This window comes from Pipistrellus hanaki, assembly GCF_964339955.1.
Source record: "Pipistrellus hanaki genome assembly, chromosome: 11".
Lineage (NCBI taxonomy): Eukaryota > Metazoa > Chordata > Mammalia > Chiroptera > Vespertilionidae > Pipistrellus > Pipistrellus hanaki.
Window position 1 is genome coordinate 16,466,715 of NC_140513.1, and position 26,617 is coordinate 16,493,331.

General features: G+C 43.1%; 1 protein-coding gene across 9 annotated transcripts; it reads left to right on the forward strand.

Moving 5' to 3' along the window:
* Nucleotides 1–1,338: 1,338 nt before the first annotated feature.
* TXNDC8 (thioredoxin domain containing 8) lies at nt 1,339–26,248 on the forward strand. 9 transcript variants are annotated; one of them, XR_014796363.1, is made up of 10 exons: nt 1,339–1,774; nt 2,903–2,962; nt 5,168–5,233; nt 13,967–14,032; nt 16,533–16,647; nt 16,868–19,067; nt 19,504–21,590; nt 23,382–23,480; nt 25,792–25,852; nt 25,958–26,248. XR_014796363.1 is itself a non-coding variant. In XM_084899318.1 (5 exons), exons 1-5 carry the CDS (start codon nt 1,655–1,657, stop codon nt 14,982–14,984), a joined length of 375 nt encoding a protein of 124 aa, XP_084755444.1. In that variant the 5' UTR covers nt 1,339–1,654; the 3' UTR covers nt 14,985–15,373. The 9 variants fall into 9 exon arrangements, 2 of the variants coding, with proteins under 2 accessions (XP_084755444.1, XP_084755443.1); XR_014796364.1 differs by having other exon boundaries at nt 19,504–20,976; nt 21,425–21,590; nt 25,792–26,248; XR_014796365.1 differs by having other exon boundaries at nt 19,504–19,685; nt 21,425–21,590; nt 25,792–26,248.
* The last annotated feature ends 369 nt before the right edge of the window (nt 26,249–26,617 follow it).

Below are 26,617 nucleotides of genomic sequence, written 5' to 3' on the forward strand. Positions count from 1 at the left end.
CCCTTGAGTGGAATCGAACCTGGGAGCCTAGAGTCCGCAGGCTGACACTTTATCCACTGACCAAACTGATTAGGCCAGAATGTATCTTTTTTAAGCCATCAGTTTCAGCTGCTTGAAACTAAACCAAATGGCAATGTACACGTCAAGGCTCCCCTATTATACAGAGGTGGGCAAAAGAAGTTTTACAGTTGTGAGTACATGAAACACAGACTTTATTCTTGTATTATATATTTTTCCGTATGAACAACTGTAAACCTACATTTGCCCACCCCATAGGGCCGTGTGCCATTGGTATGGAATTAACCACTTGCCTAATTCCAGTGGTAGGACCTGCTTGACTTAATCCAGTTGGTGATCCCCAATGTAATGATGGTCCAGGGATGAACACATGATACAATGGGGACCTGTGAGAGGGAGATGAAGTTCCATTGCTGTAAAGAACTCAGAAGAGACTGTGTAGCAGTTAAGGAAAATTGATCCTGGAGTCAGGCTGCCTAGGTTAGCAAACCTAACTACACCACTCACTAGCTGGTTGGCCATGAGAAAAATTAATCCATTTTCATCTGTAAAATGGAGATAATGCTAATAACACCCACTCCATGGGGTGGTTTTAAAGATGAAGGGAGAGAATACCAGACACAGAGTAAGTTAACTACTGTTGCAATTCCAGTCAGAAAAGGAAAAATAAATCTTGACTAGAATACTAGAAGTTACCAAACATAGTTAACTAAACATTCCAAGATCACTTGTCAGGTGCCAGTCAGAGTCCGTGAAGGTAAAGGAATGAATCTGGATTGAGTTCTGTAGGGGCTTGTGGGGAGATAAGCCATGCCCCTACCGTCACTGTTCATAAAGCGAACAAATACAGATACTGTGACCTGAGGTGGCAGGAAGGGAAATCCTGCACACTTAGATGAGATGGGCAGGTGATGGAAAATTCACTTAAGACATTCAGCAGGAAGCATGTCCAACCCTTAAATGTATGGTTTTGATGACAGCTTTAACAACGATCACTCCCCCCAAACAAAACAAGCAATTGAAGTTGTTAGATTAGTTCTTCTTTTAAATCTCACAATTAATGTGTGATTAGGTCCTTGTTTAGAAAATCAAATACAGCCCTAGCCTGTTTGGTTCAGTGGATAGAGCATCAGCCTGCGGACTGAAGTGTCCTGGGTTCCATTTCAGTCAAGGGCACAAACCTCGGTTGCAGGCTCCATCCTCAGCCCTGGTCAAGCCCATGCAGGAGGTAACGAATCCATGTGTCTCTCTCATAACAATGTTTCTCTCTCTCCTCTCCCTTCCACTTTCTCTAAAAGTCAATGGAAAGTGAGAAATGACACACAAAAAATCAAATATAGATGTTCACCTTGAACCATGCAACCTCACCCTTCACCCCTCATCTCTCGCTGGCCAATCCCATTCTCTCCCCAGAGGTAAACAACAATTACCAACAATCCTAATTTGCAGGGGAGCAGTCCATCGCTATATGTACTTAAAGGGTTAATATATTTGACCTCTGGGACATTTAGAAAAGGTTGGGCCACCTAGAGAACAATGGTGTGGGGAAGCTGGTTAAGGTGTTTAAGAACTAACCTGTCATTTTATTCTTTGTAAAACTTTATGAGTCTCAGTGATTGTGCACATTTCCTCATTTATGTTCTGGTCTCAGGAAGAATTAAAAACACTTTTGAAATCTGCCGGCTGCAAACTTGTGGTGGTTGAATTTTCAGCAAAGTGGTGTGGTCCTTGCAAAAAGATTTGTCCTCTTGTTCATGTAAGTATCATCAGTCTCTATTTCACAGCTTTGGAGGGAATTTAATGTGCATGAATTCCAAGTCCCCAAATATTGCTCCCAGAAAAATCTTAAGTGTGGCACTTAGGAGCCATTATGAAATTATGGTACACACCCCAGAAGATTAAGACTATTTGTCTATGGATAATTCTCCAAGGAACATCAGATGTGCAAAAGGAGACAATTGTACAAGTGAATGGATTATTCATAATAATGACATTTTACCAAAGTTCCTGAGTTCAGGACTTCTCAGTATTGGATTAGATTCTAGATAAACATGATACTTTTAAAAATTATAACATGAAAAAATAAACTACCCCCAAACATTCAACCCTATTATCAAGACATACATCCCTTACATCATATTTCTTTTGTATCTTTGATCTACCTTATTAAATATTTTAGTAAAATATTCTACTTAGTAAAATATAATCATATATATATTTTAAATGCCCAGTGCATAGTTTGCTAACCCTGGACTGTGTGAATCATCAGGCATATAATTCAGAGCATTTCTGGAAAGGAAATGTTACAAATTTGTTGAGAAATTGCTTGGTGTGTCCATGGTGAGGCAAGCAGTCTGTGAGGCAAACTTACAATGTGCACAGTGGAAGTGGCCTCAAATGAGTTTCAAAAAGGAGGCTGAGACCTGATCAGAAAGGACCTAAGAGAAAGTAAAGGCAGAGATCTGTATTTTTCAAACTACAGAAGACATATTCTCTCCCTTCCCCCCCACCCCCACCCCCCAACCCCCACCCCAGGAAAAAGCTACCATCTCTCCCTCCATCCCACAGGGTATCCGGGTCTACCACATACATTTCATTATTTATTGGCTTTGTGTCCTTTTCCAACTTTGAAACTCTGGTCTTCAGTTTGGTTCTTCAGTCTCTGGTTCTACCATGGACCTTTGCTTGACCTTGGCATCATCTGACATTTGACTTTGATGCTTCAAATTCTAGGCAGCAGTGAAAGGCCAGAATGATGCTTAGCTGTCTTGAACACCCTTTTTGTCCATTTCTTGGTTTTGCAAAAAAAAAACAAAAACCTCTAATGTGTAGTTTAATATTAACACTAAGCTAACAGGAAATGTTTGTTCTTTTATTTTTCAAGGCAATGTCTCTCCATTACCAAAATGTTTTATTTGCTAATGTGGATGTCGACGATTCTCGGGTAAGAGTCTGAAATCCTTCCACGTAAAGCCCAGATGGGATGTCCTTGAGAGCATTGGGTCAGTGATTATAGTCAATCTAAAGTCAAGTAGAATTTCACAATTCTTCCTGATAAACTATTGAAAACTTCCTCGTAATGCTCTTGTATGTTTTGTATAGCTTTAAAAAAAACAAACAAACAAAAAGCCAGCGAATGTGTGGCTCTCCTGCCGCCCTTCCTCCCCTCCCCGCTCATACTGTAGCTGACATCTCTGAGGTGTCCCAGTGTTCTCTGGACTCTGCTGGAGGCAGGCAATACCAGATGGCTAGAGGTGAGCTCGAGGCGAAAAGTGATTTCGCCCCTGTAATAGATCATTATTAATCAATTTCTAACTCAATGCATTACACACATTTAATTTTTTAAATATCTTTTTATTGATTTCATTTGAGAAGAGGAAAAGAAGAGAAAAATAGAAACATCAATGAGAGAGAATCATCAGTTGGCTGCCTCCTGCACACCCCCTACTGGGGATTAAGCCCGCAACCTAGGCATGTGCCCTGACAGCCTGGTTCATAGGTCCACGCTCAGTGACTGAGCCACGCCAGTTGGGCAGCATTACACACACGTTAATATATTTTACTTTTCTCTAACTATATCTTTTTTTTGGTGGGGAGTTTTCTAAAACTCACAAGCAATTCCAGGAAATCCTTCCCTCATGTCCTTTCTCAGCCCATCCCCCTCCAAAATAATGAGCCATGGGTCTCCAATCAAAATGTGCCTTATTAATAATGCACACAGTGTGCCTGCAGAATTACTCTTCCCAACATTTGTTCACTTATAATGAGGAAAAGTACCATTAACTAGTGACCTATGCATACCTTAGGTTAAATTTGAGCTTCAGAATAATGAAAAATCTGCTATTCACCCACTCTGCCCTTTAATACGTATTCTATTCTCGTGGGTATATATCTAGGAGTGGAATTGCTGGGTCCTATGGTTACTCTATGTTGAACTTTTTAAGGAATTGACAAACCATTTTACAGCCCCACCAGCAACATCTGAGCATTCTGATTTCTCCACAACCTCACTAACGCATTATTGCTTGCTTCTTTTTTTTTTTCTTTTTTTTTTTGTAGCTCTTTGTCTTTTAAGGTTAACCAAAATGCACAATTTTCTTTCCTGATAGCAAGTTATTTATTAGTTGTTGTCATGGAAATTATAATTTAATGTGTGTGTGTGTGTGTGTGTGTGTGTGTGTGTGTGTGCGCGCGCGCGCACTGAAGGTGGCAGGAGAGAGATTTGGTGCCATAAAGTGCTAAGAATTTTATGGAGAAAAGCTCAATTCTGTTGATTCTGTGGGTGGCCAATTTTCTTTCAACTCTAAACAACATAAATAAAAACTGGCATTGAAAGCAGATTTTAACAGTTTGACACAACTGAAATTTTTACGTTTGTCTTGGGTTTTTGTTCTAGAATTTTTACATAGGTGGTCAGTGAAGGTTTTAAAAAAAAAAAAAAAGTAAAAGAAACAGGTAAGTCATGTACTTAAAATGGTAGACCGTCACCATCACCGCATGCCTCAAGTGTGAGTTATAGATACCTTTACTCTTCCTTTCTTCCTTTTAGTTTTTGTGTTTGCAATATTCTCCCTCTACCCTCCCTAGGTTGCACTGGGGCTCTCTGCGATCTTTTGTAAACTCTCGAAACAGAGCGCATTTAGTCATTCAATCCATTCTGTCTTGGCTTCCATCTCTCACCTCTCTTCTAGAGCTCTGGGGAATAAAGCTCAAGAATGCTGGGCACAGTCATTTTTTATTGTAACGTTTCTGGGAGCTTTGATATGTTAGAGAAGTTGTTGGCAGGAGAATCTATAAATGTCTGCTGTCCCTGAGCTTTCATACGGATCTCCTGAGAAATCACCAAGCTCCATGCTTAGTAAAGACAGAGGATACCAGCCAAAACCAGTTTGGCTCAGTGGAAAGAGCATTGGCCTGCGGACTGTAGGGTCCCGGGTTCAATTCTGATCAATGGCATGTACCTTGGTTATGGGAACATCCCCAGTGGGGGGGGTGCAGGAGGCAGCTGATAAATGTTTCTCTCACATCGATGTTTCTAACTCTCTATCTTTTTCCCTTCCTCTCTGTAAAAATTTAATTAAAAATATATTTTTAAAAAAGACAGAGGATACCAAAGTTGTGACTCCATGCCCTTTCTTTTCTTTCCCAGGATCTGGCCCACGTTTGTAATGTCAGAGTAATACCCACATTTCAGTTTTACAAGCAATCCAAAAAGGTATGTTTCCATGATAACTGACAAAGTTGAAAGAGATTATAGAACTATCAGAGTCTAAAAAGGATGAAACCACTGCGTTTGTTTTTAATACCTAGCAATGTAATTCTTAGTTTCTGAACTTTACATATTGGCAATGTGTAAAAAAAAAAAAAATGCATGAATTATAATAGATCTCCCTATTCAGACTCTCTGAGGTGTCCAAATTCGTAAGAAATACTCCACTCTTATCTCTATCTGAGGCAGAACCCTTCAAAAGGAATCTCACACAAAAAAAGGACATGATGAAATTGTCATGCAAAATGTATAAACGTTTTTAACAACAGTTGGGGAAATGTTAATTAAGCAAAAACCATCGCAAGGCTATAAAGTTCATTGGTGGAGGTAGGTTCTGGATTCAGATTTCTATGGTCCAAACACCAGATCCACCACTTTCTAGAAGTGAAGTTAACAACCCCTTTGTGTCTTAGTTTCCCTGGCTATAAAAACATGAATCATCATAAGCTTTCCCCCTCATGAAGTGGATATGAGAATTAAATGAATTAACATGAGTTAAGTTTTTAGACCCATCCTGGCACACTTTAAGCACTCGGTACATTATCTCATGAAGATATCAATGGAATGAAATGTCTGAAATACTTGGTGTGTGATAACCCTGGTAATTTTCAATTGAAACATGGCTGAGAACATTGATGATTGTGCATACCTTATGCAACTCTGTTCAGAGAAACAAACATTTAATTGCCCTTCACACCTAATTCCATTGTTGGGAAATTTTGCTTCAGATATACTGCAAGGATATATAAACAGCTATGTGCATAGTGATTGTCACATTATTGCTAATAAAATATGGAAGGAAGCCAGATGCCTTATTTTTTTAGTAGAATGGCTAAGTGATTTATGATATATCTACGCTATGAAAGAGTATCAATTAAAAAGTTTTATGAAGAATATATGTACAATAAAAAAATCATGCTTAAACTCTCTAAAGAGTATGTCTGCAATATGAAGAATAAAAGCACATGATATGCTATGCTAGCTGTAGAATTTTATACTCAGCTTCTATTTGTATATGTTTACTGTACATAATCAGTATAGTAGATTTAAATTATGTTAAAAAAAAAAAAAAGACTACCTAGTCCCTCTTGTGAGCTTTTACTTGAAAATTGAAGCTATTTAATATATACATTCATACCCACCCCCTCCTACATCTCATTTTGTTTGTGTCTTCCCCTCTTTTATCTACTTCCTAAACCCATTCATCCACCACATATTGACCGAATTCTTTCTATTCTGCTCCGGGCCTCCATTCACAGGCAAAGAACCACTGTCCCTTTTATTTTTAATGTAGATTGTACCAAAATCCTTATGGCAATTCCTTTTAGATCATAGACTTTGGAAAATGTCTTCCTCCCTTAAAAATATAATCCTCTCCCTTGCATTCCATCAGAAGGCTTAGGGAATCCCTTGGGTTTCTGTTTTCCCATGGCTGCCAAGAACCTCCGCCTTACCTCCATCACTCAGATACCAAGGCCTCCCTTAGCCAGGTTTCTGGCATTCTCTACACAGCATCATCCTTTCAAGGTTCCGTTATTCTGTCTTGCTCTTGATTCTAGCTCATTTCAAATACCTTCAAGGTATATAGAACATAAACAAAATAAAAGGTTAAAAAGCTAAAGCCAATTCAGCCATGTAACAATGACCTAGGGCCATGCTGTTTCAATGGGCATTTCTTGGTGCTGGCAGTTTCCATCCAGAGGTTGAACAAACACATGGCAGGGATGCCCTATAAACAATAGCTGTCGTTGTTTCTCAGTTTTCGGGCACGGGACAGCCAAAACCTATTACAGGTGATAAAGTGGGCTTGTTCCTGCCTGCTGTGCTCCTTCGTGTTCTAGTAAGAGTAACTGTGGTTTTTATAAAAAAAAGTCTGTTGTTGTGGGGTCTTCCAAGTGGGGCATCCAAAACCTTCGCTGGTTTTTGTAACCAGAATTTTATACTGTATTTCATTGTAAAGTAGTTCATAAATTTGGTTTATAAACCCTCTTGAGAGCCTATAAACTCTATCCAGCAAAATGCACATAAACCAGAATGTGCATGTAATACTAGGGTATTCGATGAGCCTCTGAAGGTGATCAATAGATCCCCTTGGTTAAGGCTTCAGTTCCAGACCAAAGTTGGTGTATGTCCACGGAGTAGGGGAAGGTAGAATGACAAAGACTTAGCAAGTCTTGGCCAGCTGTGTGAATATGGGCCACTGTCAGCTGTCGGCTCCTCCTTTTATTCTTTGTTAGAATAAAATGCACGCCAGTCCTCTCCTGAGAATGATGAGATATAGAGAGGTAGATGCTAATCAATGAATTATTCGCAAAACAATAATTCAGAAGAACTGAGCTTTTGTCATAACTGGGAGGTAACGTTTGCCTCCTGAAGCACAAGGCCCTTGTGGAAGTCATTTCTAGCAAGTATGCTCCTTGAAGCAGGGAGAGGGGTGAAAAGAATTCCAAATAGGCAGCAACATTGTGTGCTAAAAAGAGGACAGTGTTGGAGGCAGGAGTCACACACTCAGTGTCCTCAAGGGTCAGGCAGGGACCATAGGTGAGACAGTAGGAAGTGAAGAGTAGGGTGGTTCCTGGAAAATCACCTCCCAAATGCTCTCACTGTCAAGCTCATAGAAAGTCTTGCTTGACTCGCCCGCTAAAAAGAGTATCTGCAGGTACTCATTTCCACCATTTCTGGGGTCAGACAGCTATAGGTTGGATCCCAATTCTTCCTCTTATTAGTATGTGACCTTGGGACTATGCTTTAACCACCTTGAGATTCAATGTTCTGCTCTGTAAAACAGGACTCTATCTTGTGTCTTTGATTGTCATGAAAGTGTACATATGGTGCCCAAGCACTGGACTTGGTACAAAACAGCTGCTAGGGTCTCCCTGTGCACCTATCTTCCTGAAAATGTAGAAATAGAGAGAAATTTGGAAATAACTGTTGTGAGATATCTCGACAGCTCTTTGAATAACTACAATAAGCTAAGTCGTCTTAGCATTGGGGAGTTACCGACCCAGTGACATCCAAGTTGTTAACCTGTTAACCGAGCGGGACCTGTAAATACGTCAAACGTAAACAATATCGGGAATGGGTAGGACATATTAATACGTCCTTGAAATATATGTTGCGCCCCGAGAGGGACGGTATATATTTTTGTAATCTTTTTTTTTTTAATATTTCATTGATTTTTTTACAGAGAGGAAGGAAAGGGGAGGAATAGAGAGTTAGAAATATCGATGAGATGAGAGAGAAACATTGATCAGCTGCCTCTTGCACACCCCCCACTGGGGATGTGCCGGCAACCAAGGTACATGCCCTTGACCGGAATTGAACCCGGGACCTTTAGGTCCGAAGGCCGACGCTCTATCCACTGAGCCAAACCGGTTTCGGCTATTTTTTGTAATCTTTATCATTGTTTGTAAAATTTATAATTTTTTAATTAGAAGTGTCCATTTTTTTTGTCAGTATTCTTTTCTATTTTTTTTTGTAATTTTGTATTTTCCTTTGTGCTTTATATATATAAATAAATGAATATATATATATATATATATATATATATTTCATTTATTTTCATTAAGCATAAATAAAAAAAATAATATAAAATTATGTCCTCCGGGAATGACGTACTGACACGTCCTAGTGAAAGAGTAAGCGCCCGTTACGGGTTGCATCATTAAAAAGGGAACTCCCCGGTTAACAGGTTTAAGGAAGGGTCCTGTGTGAGAAGGGAAAAAAGAACTCTCCCATGGCCTTCAAGGTCCCAATGGGTGCAGATCCCTAAAAGGGGTTGCATATCAGCCCCATAAGCAGCTGATCCACTGGCCAAGGGTAATTGACTGGAGGAGGCAAGAACTGAGTGAGATGGAGGGAAAAGTGCAGCAAGCACTCTTGGCCATTTAGCAAGCTTTGGGGCTGTTGCCAAAGGTGCTGCTCTCTGCATTAGCAACTGAAAGGCAGTAATGGCTTTGTACCTCTTTTCTCTGGGGCAGGGATTATTAGGCTGAGGTAAGTGCAGGATATTGCAAGTGTAGGGAAGAATCCTGTCTTCATTTGAATGTTTGATGTTTTGTTTATCATGGATTTTTGCATTAATTTCTAATATCATTAAAATATAAAATACCAGAGGCCTCATATTTTAATAATACTAGAAATTCTTGAGAGACTAGGCCTTCCTTCCTTCGCTGGCGGCACCAGCTTCCCTCTGGCACCCGGGACCCAGGCTTCCCTCACAGCCCTGGCTTCCTCCAACTAAAGTCGAAAATTACTTTTCCTATTCTAGTGGGGCTTGAAATGAATTCCTACATTGGACTCATGCCCCACTTCCCCTTTAAGAGAAAGCCACACTGTACTGAGTCACTAGCTCCCACGCACCTTCCTGTGGGCCCTCAACAGCGTCCTCTGGTGGCAGAGAATACGGGTTGGCCAGCTACGGCCCGAAGGCCAAACCTCACCCTCCACCAGTTTTTGTAAATAACATGTTACTGGAACACAACCATGCCCGTTTGTTTCAACATTGCCTGTGGCTACTTTCGAACCACATAGCAGATTTGAATAGTTTCGACAGAGACCACATGGCCTGCAAAGCTAAAGGAGGTATTATCAGCCCCTTTACAAAAAAGCTTGTCTAACTCTGACACAGAAGGAGAAAAGCACTTTGGTCATTATTTATGCCACCAAGGCTCTAAGATAGATACACACACACACACACACACACACACACACACACACACACACACTGAGTTTCAAAATTAGCTACAACAGAATGAAGTTAGTATTTACCTGAAATCTCGTTATTGGAACAAGCTGAGAAAAGGTGCAGAGTGAATTAGAAGAAGAAAAAAGATGATAGAGTGCTTTTGCATGCTCTGTTCTTGAATTCACATCAGTAGAAATCCAAGCTGTTTGAAACAGACTGTTCCAAGGAGGCCCGGGCTTCTTGGTTTGCTTTTGCTCCAAAAATCTTAACCAACCTGCTCACATCTGCAAGGCCCGGCTGGCTGTTGGGAAAGTCAAAGGGGAAGTGTGCAAACACCTGGGGGAGGAATGGGTCTGGGTGGAGTCAGAGAAGTGGCCAAGGTAGGAACAAGCTAATCAACACTGTCCACCTTGCAGTACAAGGTTAAGGGACTTTTAAACGTTCTCCTATTAGACATATCCTTCCCATCTTGTTAATAAGACTGACTGCCTTAGTCCATAAACCATCCGTAAAGAAAAAGAACATTTTGTCATTACAGATTACAAACATGTATTGTACATATAAACATTTCTACACCTCTCCCCACATGTCTTGTGTGGGCCAGTGGGTTGGGCTTTTTTGTTTGTATTGTTATTGCTGCTGTTGCTTTGAGGATGTTGTTGTTGTTGCACTGGTCTGAACTCAGTACGGATGGCTGGAAAATACTCGAATTTTCATACAACTGGTCCAAATATAACTTCAGTATTCACTCAACCACACTGCATACCAATGGGCCATGGCATCTATCATAATAAAAGCATAATATGCTCATTAGACCAGACGTACTTCCAGACCAAGCTGGGGCTGCAGCCACCTCGGCTTAGAGGGAGGGATCAAGGCAGCTGCCTGCAGCTGCGAAGGCTTACTCCTGCATGAATTTCATGCATCGGGCCTCTAGTTTTATTATAATTATTCTCTGAGGGCATCAATAATCAGACTCCTTCATGTATCCATCTGTTAAGAAGGGACCACTGCCGAAACCGGTTTGGCTCAGTGGTAGAGCGTCAGTCTGCAGACTGAAAGGTCCCAGGTTCGATTCCGGCCAAGGGCATGTACATTGGTTGCGGGCACATCCCCGGTGGGGGGTGTGCAAGAGGCGGCTGGTCGATGTTTCTCTCTCATCGATGTTTCTAGCCTTGCTCTCTATCTCTCTCCCTTCCTCTCTGTAAAATATCAATAAAATATATTTAAAAAAAAAAAAAAAAGAAGGGATCACTGACTCCAGCCTCTTTGCATTTTCCTAGTAACAGTAATAGATGTTTTGTAGAAGATTTGGTGTTTTTAGAAAAGAAAAAAAAAAAAAAAAAAGGAAAGAAAGAAACCCTGCCTCTGGTCGCAGCTGGGTGATGGGCAAATGGGGAAGTTGGTTTCATTAATCTATTTTTATGTGTATTTGAAAATGACCGAGTAAGAGGTTTTTTTTTAACTGACTGTTGCACATAGGTGTTTCTGTTGTGCTTGGACAGCCACCCCATGTCCAGTGGTCTCTGCGGCCTGAGCTTATAAATGTGGTTGGCAGTCTCCATGAGGGTGCCAGCAGCACAAGGAAAATGCAAGCTGGGAGAAGAGAGAAGTGAACGTACTCCCTAATGCTTCAGAGTGGAGGGTGCCTTTAAGAGACACGGCCAAATAGTCAGGTTGAAATGAGAAAACATTTGGGCAGAAAGAATATGCTAGTTGTGTGTATATATATTACCTGTGTATTTTTTTTTTTTTAATAGAGCTACCTATAAAATAAGCTCTTCTCAGGAAGCTGTTCCTCCTTTGTTATCTGCATTCATTAAGCTCCTGTGTGCAAGGTCCCTGCTAGATAAAGAGACACAAATGCAACATTTGCCTCTGGCATACTGGGCAGAGCAAGAATAAACTAGGGCACAGTGTGAGAAGTGTGTGCCTTCTAATGCCTGAAGCTTAGCACTGCCCAGAGTGTCAGACCTGTACTTTAGTGCCCGGAAACCAGCTTTGCTCCACTCACGGCCTAACACCATTCACAGAGAGCCTAGGTGTAAGGCTCTGGGCTGGATGCTAAACATGTGGAGGAAAGAATAAGGTACAGCTCCCTTCCTTGGACTAATGGGGAAGGAAGGTAACAAAATCTTTTTCTTTTTTTTTTAACCAATGGAATGCCAGGGTACTGTGAGCTTACAGAAGAAACAAAGAGCTATGAAATAGCATCAGTGTGTGTCAGGAATTGTTTGATGATAATATAATGAAGGTAACTAATTACTAAATTATCCCTGGAATATGAGCTCCATGAGGGAACTTTGCTTTGTCTGGCTGTCGTAGGTACTTGTTGTTTAAGTACTTGTTAAATGAATTCATCTAGAAAGTGTTGCTAAGGTTCAGAGCTGATGGTAGGCGGCGGCATTCAATGTAGACAGGATAAAATCAAGGAATCCGTGGTAAGAAGCTTGGATTTAATGATGATAGAGAAACACTGAGGAATTTCACATAGGAGGATAGCATGACCGGAATTGTGTTTTCTGAGTTTCAAGGGGAATGAAGGGACTTAAGAGGCACGAGACTAGAGACATTATATTATGATAATAAGCCGTTGCTGAAGTCCAGGCGAAAGCTGATGAGTTCTGAATCCTGTCTGAGTGCATATGGATTTTTCAGATGTGACACTGGTTTCTGGGCTCGGGTAACAGGGGCGTGATGGTGCCTGCACTGGGTTCAGTGTATCTAGAAGAAAAAGGGGTCAAATTCCACAGTGACCGAGGCTCTTGTTGCACTTGTGGCTTCTGGCTGCCCTTGGTGGCTGTCCTGGTGTCACAGCACGGGACCAGGGGACATCCTCCCTGGAAATCCCCTTCCTGGAGACACCCCTGCCTGGAAATTCTTTCCTGGGCTGTGCCCTCCCACTTCTCACCCCACCCTCCCCAGCCGGTGCCATCCCTGCAGGAGGGACCGTCTCCTCTAGAAAAGAAGCCCTTCTTCAATGGCCCTAAACTCTCTCTGTCTCCACGATGCCCTTTGGCGGTACGGGAGGTCCTAAAATAAGCAGGCACAGTCAGCTCCCCTGAATTTATTTCCATAAAGACCCCAGAATTAGGGCAGAGCTATCCTCCATTTTGTGTAACTGGACCCTAGCCCTCACCCAACCAGTCAGGGTCAGCCAAAGCAGTGACATCACCACCCTTATAAAACCCCTTGACCTGTCTAAAAAATAAAATAAAATAAAAGATACCAGAATTATTTTTTTCTAGACTGCTAGGGGCCCAGGGGACTGTCTAGAAACACATGGAGGTGGTCACGGGGGACAGACTCACCTTGGGAAGTTCCCTCCCTTCCTTGCCAGTGTCTCTCTTCTGCTCACGGTAGTCAGACCCTAAAGCAGTGGGGTAGGACAGGGCTCTAAGGCAGCCGCCACAAGAGGAGGACTGCAGACCTAGGATGTCTGCTTCCCGCTCCCCTGGGGAAACCCCGAGACCGCTCACACCCTGCAGCCCACCGCAGCGCTGCTGAGAGGCAGCGGGTGGAGCTCTTTTAAGACCCAGTTGAGCTATCAGGGGTGTCCTGATGCCTCCAAGTGAAAAGAAATGTAAAAAGCCTTTTCCTGGTGAGGCAAGGTGTTTCTCTCACAACACCTTGCCTCATGGGCCGCTGGCTTCCTGGCAATGAATGCACTTAGCACTCTGGCCATTTAGCTGAGCTCAGTATCTTCTTCCTGCGCTCTGACAAGATCGGTCACTCAGGTGGCCAGGCCCTGCCTGTGTTCTTACCAGGACACCTGCTCTGCCTCAGAGGACTATGGGACTCTCCTCATTCCTAGAGCCACCATCCAGCTGCCACCTGACTCTTGGCAAAGAGAGACTCGTACAGACCCCTTCTGACACCCTCCTCCCCCCCGCCCCCCCCCCCGGTGGCCAAGCCTAAGAGAACTTTTTTAGAGGAGATGGCTGCAAACCAGACAGCCCAGATAAATCATGAAATTCTGCACCCACACTTAGGTAAACCTATTCACGAGAATCAAAAGAGCAATTTGCTGCTATAGAAGTGGAGACGAGAGAAAGCCGGTAAGTGAAATGGGATCCAGAGCGAGCCACAAGACAGGGGTTTTACTTTAAAGGAATAGAATGAGCTATGATGCCCACAGGCAGTCCCCAGACTCTGTGCTGGGGACGAGGAATCATTTGATGTGGGGATAGTTTCTTCTCTGCCGCACAGCAAGCTTTGAAGTCAGTTCTAACCTTTTCCAACCCCCTACTCCAATGTCCAAACACCTTTTTTTTTTTTCCTGCTGAAACCTCCCTCACTAGAAATTCAAGTCCCAGCCTCAGTTTACCCACACTGTTCCTTCTCTCCATTTACCTCAGACAATTGGTACTGAAATGACCATGAATATAGCTTTCCTATTTCATCATATCTAAGATGCACCCTTCTTCATATGCTACTGAAAAGTGTTGCAAATAGAACATCCCATTCACTGTGAGTTGCACCCTGATTCAGAGACCCGAACATTTGGAAAGAAAATGCGCTGCTTAGAAGCAATGATTGCAATACCATTACCTGAGCAAACATAAGTGGATGGGAAGTCCAAGTGGATTTTTTTACTTCAGAAAATCCTCTATGTAAGTTAACAAGCCCTCAATACCAGTGGATTTCAGTGACTGGGTTTCCCCACTGCCAACAACATCTACGTCTTAGACCTTAGTGTAGAGGAATGTCATGGAGAATTCTGGAAGTCTGGCAAAACACTAGCATACACCATTTTGGAAAGGTGCCCAACAACGAAAGCATCATGAGTTTAATGTGTTTAATGCGTGTTTCTATTTAAAGTATTGTGTAGATGATAAAAATGAGTAGAGGATAATTTTTACAAGCAGGAACAGAACTCCTCAAAGCTTCAACATCTTTGCAATATTTGAACCAATAAGCGTTTCACCTTTGTGTATTTGTGAACAGATTTTTGAATTTTGTGGAGCTGATGCTAGCAAATTAGAATTGAAGATTCAAGAACTAATGTAACCTGATCTCCAAGACAAAATACACTTGCAGCATTTTAAAGCCCACAGCCAAGTGTTTGTGTTTTCATTTCCAGCAAATATTGTGATGTTCAACTGTGCTCTCTCCTAATGCGCTGCAAGTTGAATTTTCTGCTTGCCGCTCACTGAGAAATTCTTAATAGCCTTGAGCGATCAGAGATTGTGGTCATTCCCATTCTCTAAGATGTCCTTTCCATTGAGCACATTCCTGAGGCAATATTGTTATGGCCTTCACAACAGAGACCCTGTCCAGCTACTTAGTATCAAGTCATTGGGATGGTTCCAGAGATCACCAAAGATGGGATTCTTCACAGTGATCTAGAAACCAATAAATGCCTCATTGCCCGGGCACTCCAAATATACAGAGGCTTCTTCCCAATGAAGCCATTGTTCATGGTTCAAAATTTTTTTCCAGCATATTACCTAGAATTGTGTCATTTTTCTCTCCCTCGTTGCCTTTCTAAAATGATCCTATAATTTTGTTTAAATCCCTCAAAAACAAAAGCCAGAAAGACATTTATATATATATATATATATATATATATATATATATATATATGCATACACCCTGTTTCCCCGAAAATAAGACAGTGTCTTATATTAATTTTTGCTCCCAAAGATGCGCTAGGTCTTATTTTCAGGGGATATCTTATTTTTCATGAAGAAGAATACGGTACACATTTATTGTTAAATGAAAATAAAGGGAATTTATTACCTGTATACGGTACGGTAGTACAGTAGTTGTCAACACAAACCAGACAAACTATGAATCCTACAGTATCAAGAATTTACTCATTTATTCAATGACAATCATGTCATCATCTTCTGGAACATCATCATAACAATCCAATTCCTGAATTTCCTGGTGAATTTCTTGTGACTCCATTTCTTTCAGAATCAGTGGACCAAATCTCTCATGTTTAGCCTGGGGGAGGGGGCTTATTTTCGGGGGGATGCCTTATATTTCATTCAGAAGAAACCTGTAAGTAGGTCTTATTTTCGGAGGATGTCTTATTTTTGGGGAAACACGGTGTAATATATATATATATATATTTTTTAAATTGAGATTGCTCAGACAGTTAGAGATCAGAAAAGTTGGCTGCTTCTCCTATTGACTGCGCCTCCTGAGGGCTGCCATCACATGAACACCAGGGGTTTTACGTCATGGAGTCAGCTCTCCCTAGCCATCAGTGACTGAGGTTTTGACAAAGCATAGGGTCCACGGGCCCTGTTAGAATTCTTTGGCAGGCAGAGCAGAGGAAACCAACCCATGCTAGCTTAAGCAAGAAGCAACACTGATTTACCATTCAACAAATATTCATTGGGCACTTACTCTGTGCCACGCACTGTTATGGTCCCTTAAAATACAACTGGATGGATAGAACCCCAAGACAGAGATACAGCCAGCCTTTCTGCGAGAACAGCATTGAGGAGAAAAGGGGCCTGGAGGGCCCAGGATGGTTCTGAGGATGTCTGTCCTCTGCTTTTGCCCTCTTCTCATCTGACTCACCGTTCCCGTTGTTTTGGATAGGTGTTCTTTACTTCCCGGTCCTCGTGTGGGGAAGTATCCCCTGAGCATTACTCCCAAGTTACCCCCTCCACTCAAGACACCAGCCAGACTGCGCCTCAGGAAGACCAGCCAGTGGGTAGGATCACAGGATAAACACAGTTTTGCTCCTGCTGTAAGGATAGGGGTGGGGATGGCAGGGATCCCAGACAAGCAAGAGGTTGGAAAGACTCAAAATATTGTGTCCCATACTACACATAAATGCTTAAAGCAAAGTAACAATTTAAAGCACAACGTATTGGGCAAGAGAACATATATCCAGTTATGCTTAAGTATATAAGTATGTATGTACTTACCAGTACGTGTCAGGCAATATGGCCTTCAAACAGAGACCCTGTCCAGCTACTTAGTATCAGGTCATTGGGACGGTTCCAGAGATCACCAAAGATGGAATTCTTCACGGTGAAGAGGCCTTTGCATGTATCCCTTGTTTGACCACTGCAACAATCCTGTAAGTAGCTGTGTGCTGGTAAATATTTAACCACTGGCTGTGTGTGGGGAGAGAAAGAAGGGGGAACAGGGGTAGTCCTGGTTTGTAGTGATTGCCAATTCCTATGGTGTAAATATTTGGTAGATTTCAAGCTACTAACCTGACCTTGCAGAGTATGGAAAAGATGTATGCTAAAGGCTCTTATGAGCTGGGTAAGATTTGGCTCCAGGATATCAATCTATATACATGAGGTACTACTTTTACCCCTGTTTTCTTACAGAGGAGAGGACAGACACAACATGGTTCAATGACTTGCCCAAGTTTTCCCAGGTGAATCTATATTAGACCTCAAGCTGTCTGGTTCTAAAACTGAGACCAAGAATTGAAGAAAAATAATACAGCTGGGCTTATCACAATGCCATCTTTATCTTAAATTTTTACCAGTCACTCTCACTGCTTGATAAATATAGTGTCAAAAATTTCCAGTCATCTTATCTGGTGCCCTCATCTCAGATAAGAGCCCATTGGAGAGGTTTTGAGCAAAACGTCTCAATTTGCACTTCCAGGACTCTAAACCATAACCACAATTTACCTGATTCTTCGTGCCATGTGTTATTTGCACCTCCTCAGTGGTTGGCAAACTGCAGCTCTGCGAGCCACATGCTGCTCTTTGGCCCCTTGAGTGTGGCTCTTCCACAAAATACCACTTCCTGGGTGAGTCTATTTTGAAGAAGTGGCATTAGAAGAAGTTTATGCTTAAAAAAAGTTTGCTCTCAAAAGAAATTTCAGTCGTTGTACTGTTGATATTTGGCTCTGTTGACTAATGAGTTTGCCGACCACTGCACCACCTCGTCTACTCACAACATCCCTAATAGGTTCTTAGCATTGTCAGTATGCACAAGGAAACAGACACAGCATTTGATTGGTCCAAGGTCACAAAGGAGGCGGGGAGTCAGGGTGCACACCCAGGTCCATCCATCTCCAAGGCCCACAATGAAATCTGCAGTTCCGTGGAGCCCCTTTCCAGCCTCCACAGGCCTGTTGCAGTTCTGCAGTCAAAATGCAGTCGGCTTCAAGTCCACAGCCCTTCCTGAGAGCCCTTCCGTCTTCCTGGTGCGCGAGTCCAAGGACCATGTGTGTCCCGGCCTCCCAATCCCCAAGCACAGTTCTCTCATCTCTCAAAGTTTGCATTAAAGAATAATAATAATAACAAAACGTTCAGACTCACTGTATCATTTCCTCCCTGTGAAGATAACGTTATTTAACCATAACAAAATATTTTACCTAGCTCCATCATCTGCAATGAACACATCTTGAACGAGCTTAGAAAGTTCTGGCTTATTGTCCACATTTTGCTCACCTAGAATCACAGATTTCAGTCTAAATTTAAAATCCTATCTCTCTCCCCTCCCCCCCTCATTTTCTCTGGGGCACAGTCAAAGATAGCTCTGGCAAAGTTAGGCTGTAGGTCAAGTTGAGACCTTCTCCACTTCTCCACTCTCAGTTCCAGGACCTCTTCCTCGTCCAGCTTTCCTTCCTCCTCCCTCCCACTCCTGTCACCCCCAGCATATATTTTACATTGATTCCCTCAGAGCCTTCTTGCTCTCCGTTATCATTGTTTCTCCACTCATTCATCCCCCAGTCATTAATTGAAGGGTTTTTTGTGTGAGCACCAGGCCTATCCTAGGGATGGGTAGAGTATCAATACTACTTCAGCCAGGGAACTCCCTCTGCAATGGAAGCTGAAGGAATGAGAGAGGCCCTGATCAATCTTTATGCAAATGCAAAGTGATACAGATTAACAGGTGAGCCAGCGATGCTCTTAGAGGTTGGGCAGGGGATGGGGTTGATCTCTGTCTAACCTTGACTTGCTCATCTTTCCCTTCTGGATGTTTAGCCTGGTCACTCCCAAGGAGCACGTTCTTACTCATCTCTAACCCCCTGGTATCCAGCCCAATGCCCAGACCCGAGGAGACCAAGGAGACATGTCCACTGAATGCAGCGTGGTGCCCTGAATTGGAGCCTGGAGCAGAAAAAAGGACATAAGTGGGAAAAGTGGTGAAATGCAAGTAAGATCTGGAATTTAGTCCACAGTAATTAATGTACCAATGCAGAACTTGGTAAAATACTGAGGCTCAAGAACCCCACAGGCTATATAGCATTTAATTCTCAAGCAATTCTGTGGTCAGACTGTTCTCATTTTACAAGCAAGTTCAGAGAGGTGAAGGGCCTTGCCCAAGGTCACCCAGCTAGAAAATGACTGAGCCCAAATGTGAACCCAGGTGTGCTAGAGGAAGTCAGAGGAATGATGAACTCAGAGGGGGAGGAGAAAGGGTGGGTGAGGGGAGGGGGAGGGGCAGCGTGCCTGAGGCAGCCAACCAATGATTCTCTCTCATCATTGATGTTCCTATCTCTCCCTTTCCCTTCTTCTCTGAAATCAATAGAAATGTGTGTGTGTGTGTGTGTGTGTGTGTGTGTGTGTGTGTGTGTGTTGTGTGTTTAAAGGAATATGTAACAATGGGAATAAGAAGTCAAGAAAAGCCATGAAGGAAGAGTTTAAGCAATATATCGGATTTCCAAAAGGAGCTGCGGCCCAGGTGGGTGACCCTTATTCATTCTCCCAAAAAAGATGGGCGGTCCTGCAGAAACCTCAACACTGAAAAGGCCAGGAGGGAGCCTGTAACCAGGTAAGAAAGCAGCCTTGGCTGGCCTCGGGGCCATGTCACTTCTGTTACCATTTACTTATATCTATTCACCTTTTGAATATGAACAAATCTTTTTATTAAAGGGAAGATGAGTATTGTTCTCAGAACAAAACTTGAAATAAACAAAATGCATTGAAAACAAAATGATTTTGTTTTGAAGTCTAACTGGGTATATGGCTGGTCAAAGACTCAGAGGCAGAATTCTCTCTCCTCTGTCCTCCACTCCCCCTCTTTCTCCTCTCTCTTCCTACTTCTCTCTTTCCCTCTCTCTTTCCCCCTTATTCCCTTTCTGCCCTCCCCCCTCCAACAGAATGAACTACTATAGACATTTTAAAGCTAGAATAGCACCAAATTAAGACTTTCTTCTTGAGTGACCAGTATTGAAAGAAAATAAAAAAGGAATCAGGAGGAGGTATATGAGAACTCTCTGAATCTCTGCTAAATGTCTTCTAAATCTAAAACTGCTCTTAAAAGTCTATTAATTTTTTAAGTATACATATAAAAAAAAGTTGAGCTTTAAATTGGGGGGTGGGGAGGAGAGAATTAACCTTCTCCCTATATGAGTCAAAGTTGTTAATGGTGCATTCCCCTTGCCATCCCTAACCATCCGAATTGTTCCCTAAAATTGCCTCTCACCGTAACATTGGTCCATGGCCCACATTTTGTCAAACACTACTAAGCCAAAGCCTGATAACATGGAAAAATAAGAAGAAAAAGTATAGGTTGGATGGCTTCCTGTCGATGGCAGAATGAAGCGGTGACTCATTCACCTTTCCGCCAAAGCCCTTTGTGGCTTGACCACAATTTATGCCTTTCTCCATTGCCCATGCATCCAGCCATTCTCTCAAACTCTGTGCTCACCCCTGTATCTGGAGTTTCCTCTCCCCATCTCTGCCTGTCAAGTCTTATTCAGGATCGCCCAGCAAAGGCATCCTTCCTTCCCGTCAGCCCATCCAGCCATGTGCAGATGGGGGAAGCATTCCTCCTCGGGTACGGCTAGGGTGCTGTGCGGGCCCAACCACCGGAGCCAGCATCCTTTTTAGGGTCTGGTGGATTTTTATGTCTGTCCCGGGTTACCAGATACAGTACGTGGCACCTAGTTAAATTTGCATTTCAGACAAAGGATAATTTTTTAGCAAATGCCTCATTCAGTATTTATTTTTTATTTGCTAAGTTTGGCGGTCCCATGCCTGTCTCCAGTGAGACTCAGCTTCCTAAGGATGAAAGCGGTGGCTTTGCTTCCATGTGAACGCAGTACTGAGGACACCACCAGGTACTCAGTGGAGTCTTGGTAGTAACTATTGAATGACTGCTCTCCAGTTCCCCCAGGAAACCCCAAGATTTCAATTAATATCAGGAACACATCTCTATTTCTAGCTAGCAATGCAGGTTTGGCAGGGGGGAAGATAATGTGCTCAAATGTAATACATTTATAATTCCTGAGCTAGATCTGTAGGAAGGAGCAAAGATGTCCACGTTATTCTCCATCTTGTCTTTAGCACACGTAGTAACAAGTCACAACTGCATGGATTCTCTATACTTTACGGTCTACAGTCAGCTCCCACATACATCACATACGAGGGTGAGAACATGGTACACTAAATCCAAAAACAGGCAGAATAAATAGCAGCAGCAGCAGCCAAGGACAGATCTACTCCACGTTGGGACCAGTTCTGTCTCGATGGATCAGGTACGCAATTAATCATCATGTTTTGCTTTAGTGCTTTCCTGTGAGGGGAGTGTGCGAGATGGAAGAATCACAGACTGGAAAGTCAGAGAGACCTGCGTTTGTGGTTATGACTCAGCGTCTGCCAGGAGGGAGCCCTCGCTGGGGCTCAGTCTCCTCAACTGTAAGCCAGGTTCTCATGGCAACTCCAAAAGGTCGATGTGAGTATTAAATGGAATATGCACATGACATGTTCTGTATGGTACCTGTCCACAGCAAGTGATCGGGGGTAGAAACGATGATCGTGAGGAGGATGATTGTTTTCTACTATTCCAGCCAGATTATAATCTCTTGGAACTTTTTCATTCTTTCTTTCCCTCCCTCCCTTCCTTCCTTCCTTCCTTCCTTCCTTCCTTCCTTCCTTCCTTCCTTCCTTCCTTCCTTCCTTCCTTCCTTTTTTCTTTTGATTTCTTTTCTTTCTTTTCTCTCTTCTCTTTCTTTCTTTCTTTCTTTCTTTCTTTCTTTCTTTCTTTCTTTCTTTCTTTCTTTCTTTCTTTCTTTCTTTCTACATCGCTTGTAGCCTCCAACAGCCTCTAGTATAATATGCAGTAAAGTGTATTCATCAGCTAGACATCCAAAGAGACTGAAGTGTTGTAAATGTTCAGTGTTTTATTGCCTTTCATAAAGCTGGCAATATTTAACCACTGCAGAGTAGGGTGGAACCAGAAATTAACCTTTGTAAGCGACTGGTAGATTGCACACTGTCTTTTTGCAAATAATTGAGAGACTACATTTGGGCAATAAGAAGCACGAGAGAAATCAAGACATAGTCTGTTCTTGCTTAAAATAGTAAAGAGCCATTTTGATGGAAAAACCATTCTTCCCACATTTCCCGTCAGGATGTCCTATCACATATGTGTCCTCATCACGGCACACACCACTGGGAACACACCTCGGTGACCTGGTGCTTGCCCTTCTCACCAGCTGCCCCAGGGAAGAGTTCAGGATGAGGGGTCATCTGCTCTCCGCAGAGGGACTCTAACCATATGGTCACCCTTCTCCAAATTCATCTTCATTCATGCCCACTTTAACAACAGCTATCCTTCAACTTGCAATTTCATATTAATATGTGACTTCAATCTAGCAAATTCTTCATTGGCACTTGCTTTTGTAAACATGTCACCCTCAACCTCCCAAATCTTTTTCTTGGATTCTCTGGCTTTGGACAATTTACTTTCCTGGGATGTAATTTTTTCCCCCCTGTACAATGAAAAAGTTGGAATCCATGGTCTTTAAACTCCCTTTCAGCTCTGTTTCCTCAGTATCCAATCTCTCTATTTTATCTCTGCATCTCTCTCTTTTTTAAATGAGATTTATTCTCTTTTTTTGTTTGTTTGTTTGGGGTGTGTGTGTGTGTGTGTGTGTGTGTGTGTGTGTTAATCCTCACCTGAGGATATTTTTCCATTGATTTTTAGAGAGAGTGGAAGGGAGAGGACGAGACTGAGAGAAACATTGATGTGAGAGATACACATCGATTGGTTTCCTCCCTGTGCGCACCCCAACCAGGGCCGTGGACCCTGCAACAAAGGTATGTGCCCTTGACCAGAATCAAACCCTAGACCCTTCAGTCTGCGGGTTGACACTCTATCCACTGAGCCAAAACGATTAGGGCTCTGCATCTCTTTTAATTGAGCCAGTTTCCTCAATGCTAAGTCTACGTCTATGAAATACATTAATCAAAATTTTTTTTCTTAAAATTTTAGCATTCATTTTTAAGTCAGCTCAAATGTGTATTCAAGATAGTCAGGTAAAAAGAATCCAAAGATTGAGGTTTAGCTTATGTTAACCAGGAAGTTTACTGTTAACTTCTCTCACAAGGCTTGGGGATGGAAAGGATGGAAAACACTCAGTCTTTGGTTGTGCCATTGTTGTCACTGTTGTTAGCACTGCAGTGGGGAAAATTCATATACTGAAATTATTCCATCCTTGTCTTTGCCTTTCATTGGGCCTAGGAATGCCATCCACCCAGCCACCCTTCTGTACAGAGAAAGCCAAGATACAGGAGGAGGGGAGGAGCAGAATTAGCCACGAGGAGCAGCCTGTATGCCAAGGTGAGAATTCGACCGTCCCGACTTGCCTCTGCTGCTTCCTTATTGAGTCACCCTGTGTTTATAGTTTTATGAGAATCTTGTGCTTTGCAGGCTCCTTAAGTTATACCAATAGTTATTCATTTCCTATGGTAAACAGTGTCTATCCTCTCCCAAGTGGACTTTATTAAAATGGAAGTTATAACAGATGGTGACACATCCAATTCCCAATACTCTTTTTTTTTTTTTTCTTTAAGGTACATTCCTGGGAAAAGGAGGAGGGAGAAAGAAACATCCTGAAAACAGTTCAAAGTTAGAGATCAGGTAGACGCAGGGGTCCTCAAACTTTTTAAAGTGGGGGCCAGATCATAGTCCCTCAGAGAGCTGGAGGGCCAGACTATATGAACTACTAATTCCTACTGTAACACCTTGGCTGTGCTCACTGCCCAAAAAACCTGGCGGGCAGGATCAGACTCCCCTGGAGGCTGCATGTGGCCCGCGGGCCGTAGTTTGAAGACCCCTGAGGTAGAGGAAGGATGGTGGTGAAGTGGATGGAGAAAAGGATGCTAAGATGGGGGCAGGATTCTAGAAAGGCGGGACAGGGGACAGAGGAGATAGACTCCATTTGTTTTATGGTTTCTCTGGGCTAACCCCTCTCCCCCCAATACACACACGCGCACACACACACACATTCACACACTATAGCCACTCTGGCTTCTTTCCAGTTTGGGAAGGCACTAACCTCTTTCCCACCACCAGGCCTATCTTACACGCTGTTTCCTCTTTCTTGGTTGCTCCTCCTTCCACCCTCTTTGCCTCTTTACCTTTAACTCAAAGGACTCTTCTTCCAGGAAGCCTTCTCTGATTTCCCAGATTATAGAAAGGGCCCCTCGCTTTACATTTTAACAGCACTGTATAGGTCTCCTTCCTGTTACTGCACAGTTGCATCTGTGCATTTATCCCTGTTGTTGTGCAATTAAGACCTATTCCCTTAGTAAGCTGTGCACTCCTTGAGAGTAGCCCCAGGTTTATGCTCACTACTGGCCCTATCTCCAATATATGACACTGTCTGGCACATAGTAGGCACCCGATGAATCAGGTGGTTGACCAATTGGGTAAGTCAGGCTACAATAACCTTCCTCAAGTGGCTGCATGAAGGCTGAGGAACAGTATTGTGCAATGGCTCACTGAGTATTTAGACTCTTAAGTCAGCCAGGATAAAATCCTGGCTGTGCCACTTACTAGCTTTGGAGCAAGTTTATTCACATTATTGTGTCTCTGCTTCCTCATCTGTGAAATGAGCATAACAATCCTGTGTTTTACTGACTCCAGATGCCCTCGATTGTAAGACACACCATGTACCATTAAGGAAAAACAACCCCACCAATTAACTAGAACACAGTGTTTTCTTATCACTGAGGCTTTTTTTTTTTTTTTTTTTAAACAAAACTGGCCCCTGTCCCATCATTAGGATTAGCCAAGCAGCATTTCTGAGAGAAGCACTCAATGGAGGACGCCTCAGCTGCTCCCAGCCCAGCCTGGGGACTTTCTTCCATGCCACTGGCATCCATTCTGCAGATGATCTCACTGGCAGGTGCCAACAGGAAGTTTCAGACCAGAACCAGGAAGGCATTAGAGAGAACAAATAGCTGAACACATGCCGCATCAGCAATGCTTGTGATTCAACTGAAACGCTGCCACGTGGTGCTGTTTTCAATACCAGGCCCAAGTGTGACCTTGTAGGCAATGTCCCCATCACTGCCGCCGCCCTGCAGGCAGCTCTTAAGAGAAGCAATGGCACCTAAGACACCCCTCACCTTCACAGAACTTGAGTCAAAACAGGTGCGTTGGCAAATCTCATAGCCTAAATCAGTGGTCAGAAAACTCATGAGTCAACAGAGCCAAATATCAACAGGACAACGATTGAAATTTCTTTTGAGAGCCAATTTTTTTAAACTTAAACTTCTTCTAACGCCACTGCCTGACTCGTGTAGCCTGTGGTATTTTGTGGAAGAGCCACACTCAAGGGACCAAAGAACCACATGTGGCTCACGAGCCGCAGTTTGCTGACCATGGGCCTAATCGATTGCATTATGTGTTGCTTTTATTTTATGAAACAGCCTATTTTAAATCTACATTAAACTAAGCTGAATACAAAGTTTAGTGAACGAGGCCTAAGGGTCTTATTTGCAAAACATATGACCTCTGGCCTCAAATTTTCAGGAAGGCATATGTAATACTTGAAACAATAATAATAATGATAATAATAATAATAATAATAATAATAATAGTTCAGGAAGGGCATGGAAAAGAGCTTCATGTCTGTCTGTTTCAGCACCAGGGCATGGAGCAGACTGACACCCGGAGCACCAGCCTCTGCAGCTGGTGATTCTTTGGTAAAGAAATCACTTTCCCAAATCCTCCAGCCCAGCCGCCCCTTTGGCTTAGGTCTGCCGTCTTCAGTCTCTTTAACGGCCCCTGTCACAATGTGTGTGGTGCAGTTTGCCAACCCTGGATCCACACCCACAGCTGGAGAGTCAGCAGCATCACCTCGATGGCTACCTGCTCCCTTCGCCCTCCGAGGAGCAGCTGTTTCTGGGCGCTGGTTGCTGCCTGCCACAGCTGCTGGGCTTCTCGCCAGCAGCCTCTCGCGGGCGGTCAGAGGCGCCTCACCAGCCGGATGCACGCACGGGCTGAGAGTTTGCCACCGAGGTAACGGCCACATCATCAGGCGACTGTGCTTGCAGCCTGTTTCCCAAGTTCCGGCTTTACCAGAAGGATCCATGTAAGTTGATTTTCACAAACTCCTCTGAAATCAGACCGTTTGGTATTTTGAGAAGAACCCGTGGATGCGTGGCCTAGTCTTTTACTAGGACCAGTCCTCAGGTGCACACATCCTGGGGGTGGGGTGAAGGCCGGTACCTCTTTGGGAAGGGGATGAAAGGAGAAAGACGAGTCCAGGGCAGCAGTCTCGGGGATGCAGGGCTACTGCTCAGAAGCCAGTGGTGGTGAGAATTAAGTGCGTTAGAGTATATGTGCGTTAGAATCAACAAGTGCGTTGGCTTATTCATGTAAAACCCTGGGCACACCAAACATTCTCACCATCTCCCAGCAGACATGGTTGCCTCTGCCGGGCAGTCTTTAGCCACAGTGTCCGTGCC

Coding starts and splice junctions, on each gene's coding strand:
- TXNDC8 (XM_084899318.1), top strand. CDS start 1,655: ATGTTCTGGTCTCAGGAAGAATTAAAAACACTTTTGAAATCTGCCGGC. Junction 1,775..2,902: donor AGATTTGTCCTCTTGTTCAT/GTAAGTATCATC, acceptor TTATTTTTCAAG/GCAATGTCTCTCCATTACCA. Junction 14,033..14,921: donor GTGGAGACGAGAGAAAGCCG/GTAAGTGAAATG, acceptor ATTTGTGAACAG/ATTTTTGAATTTTGTGGAGC.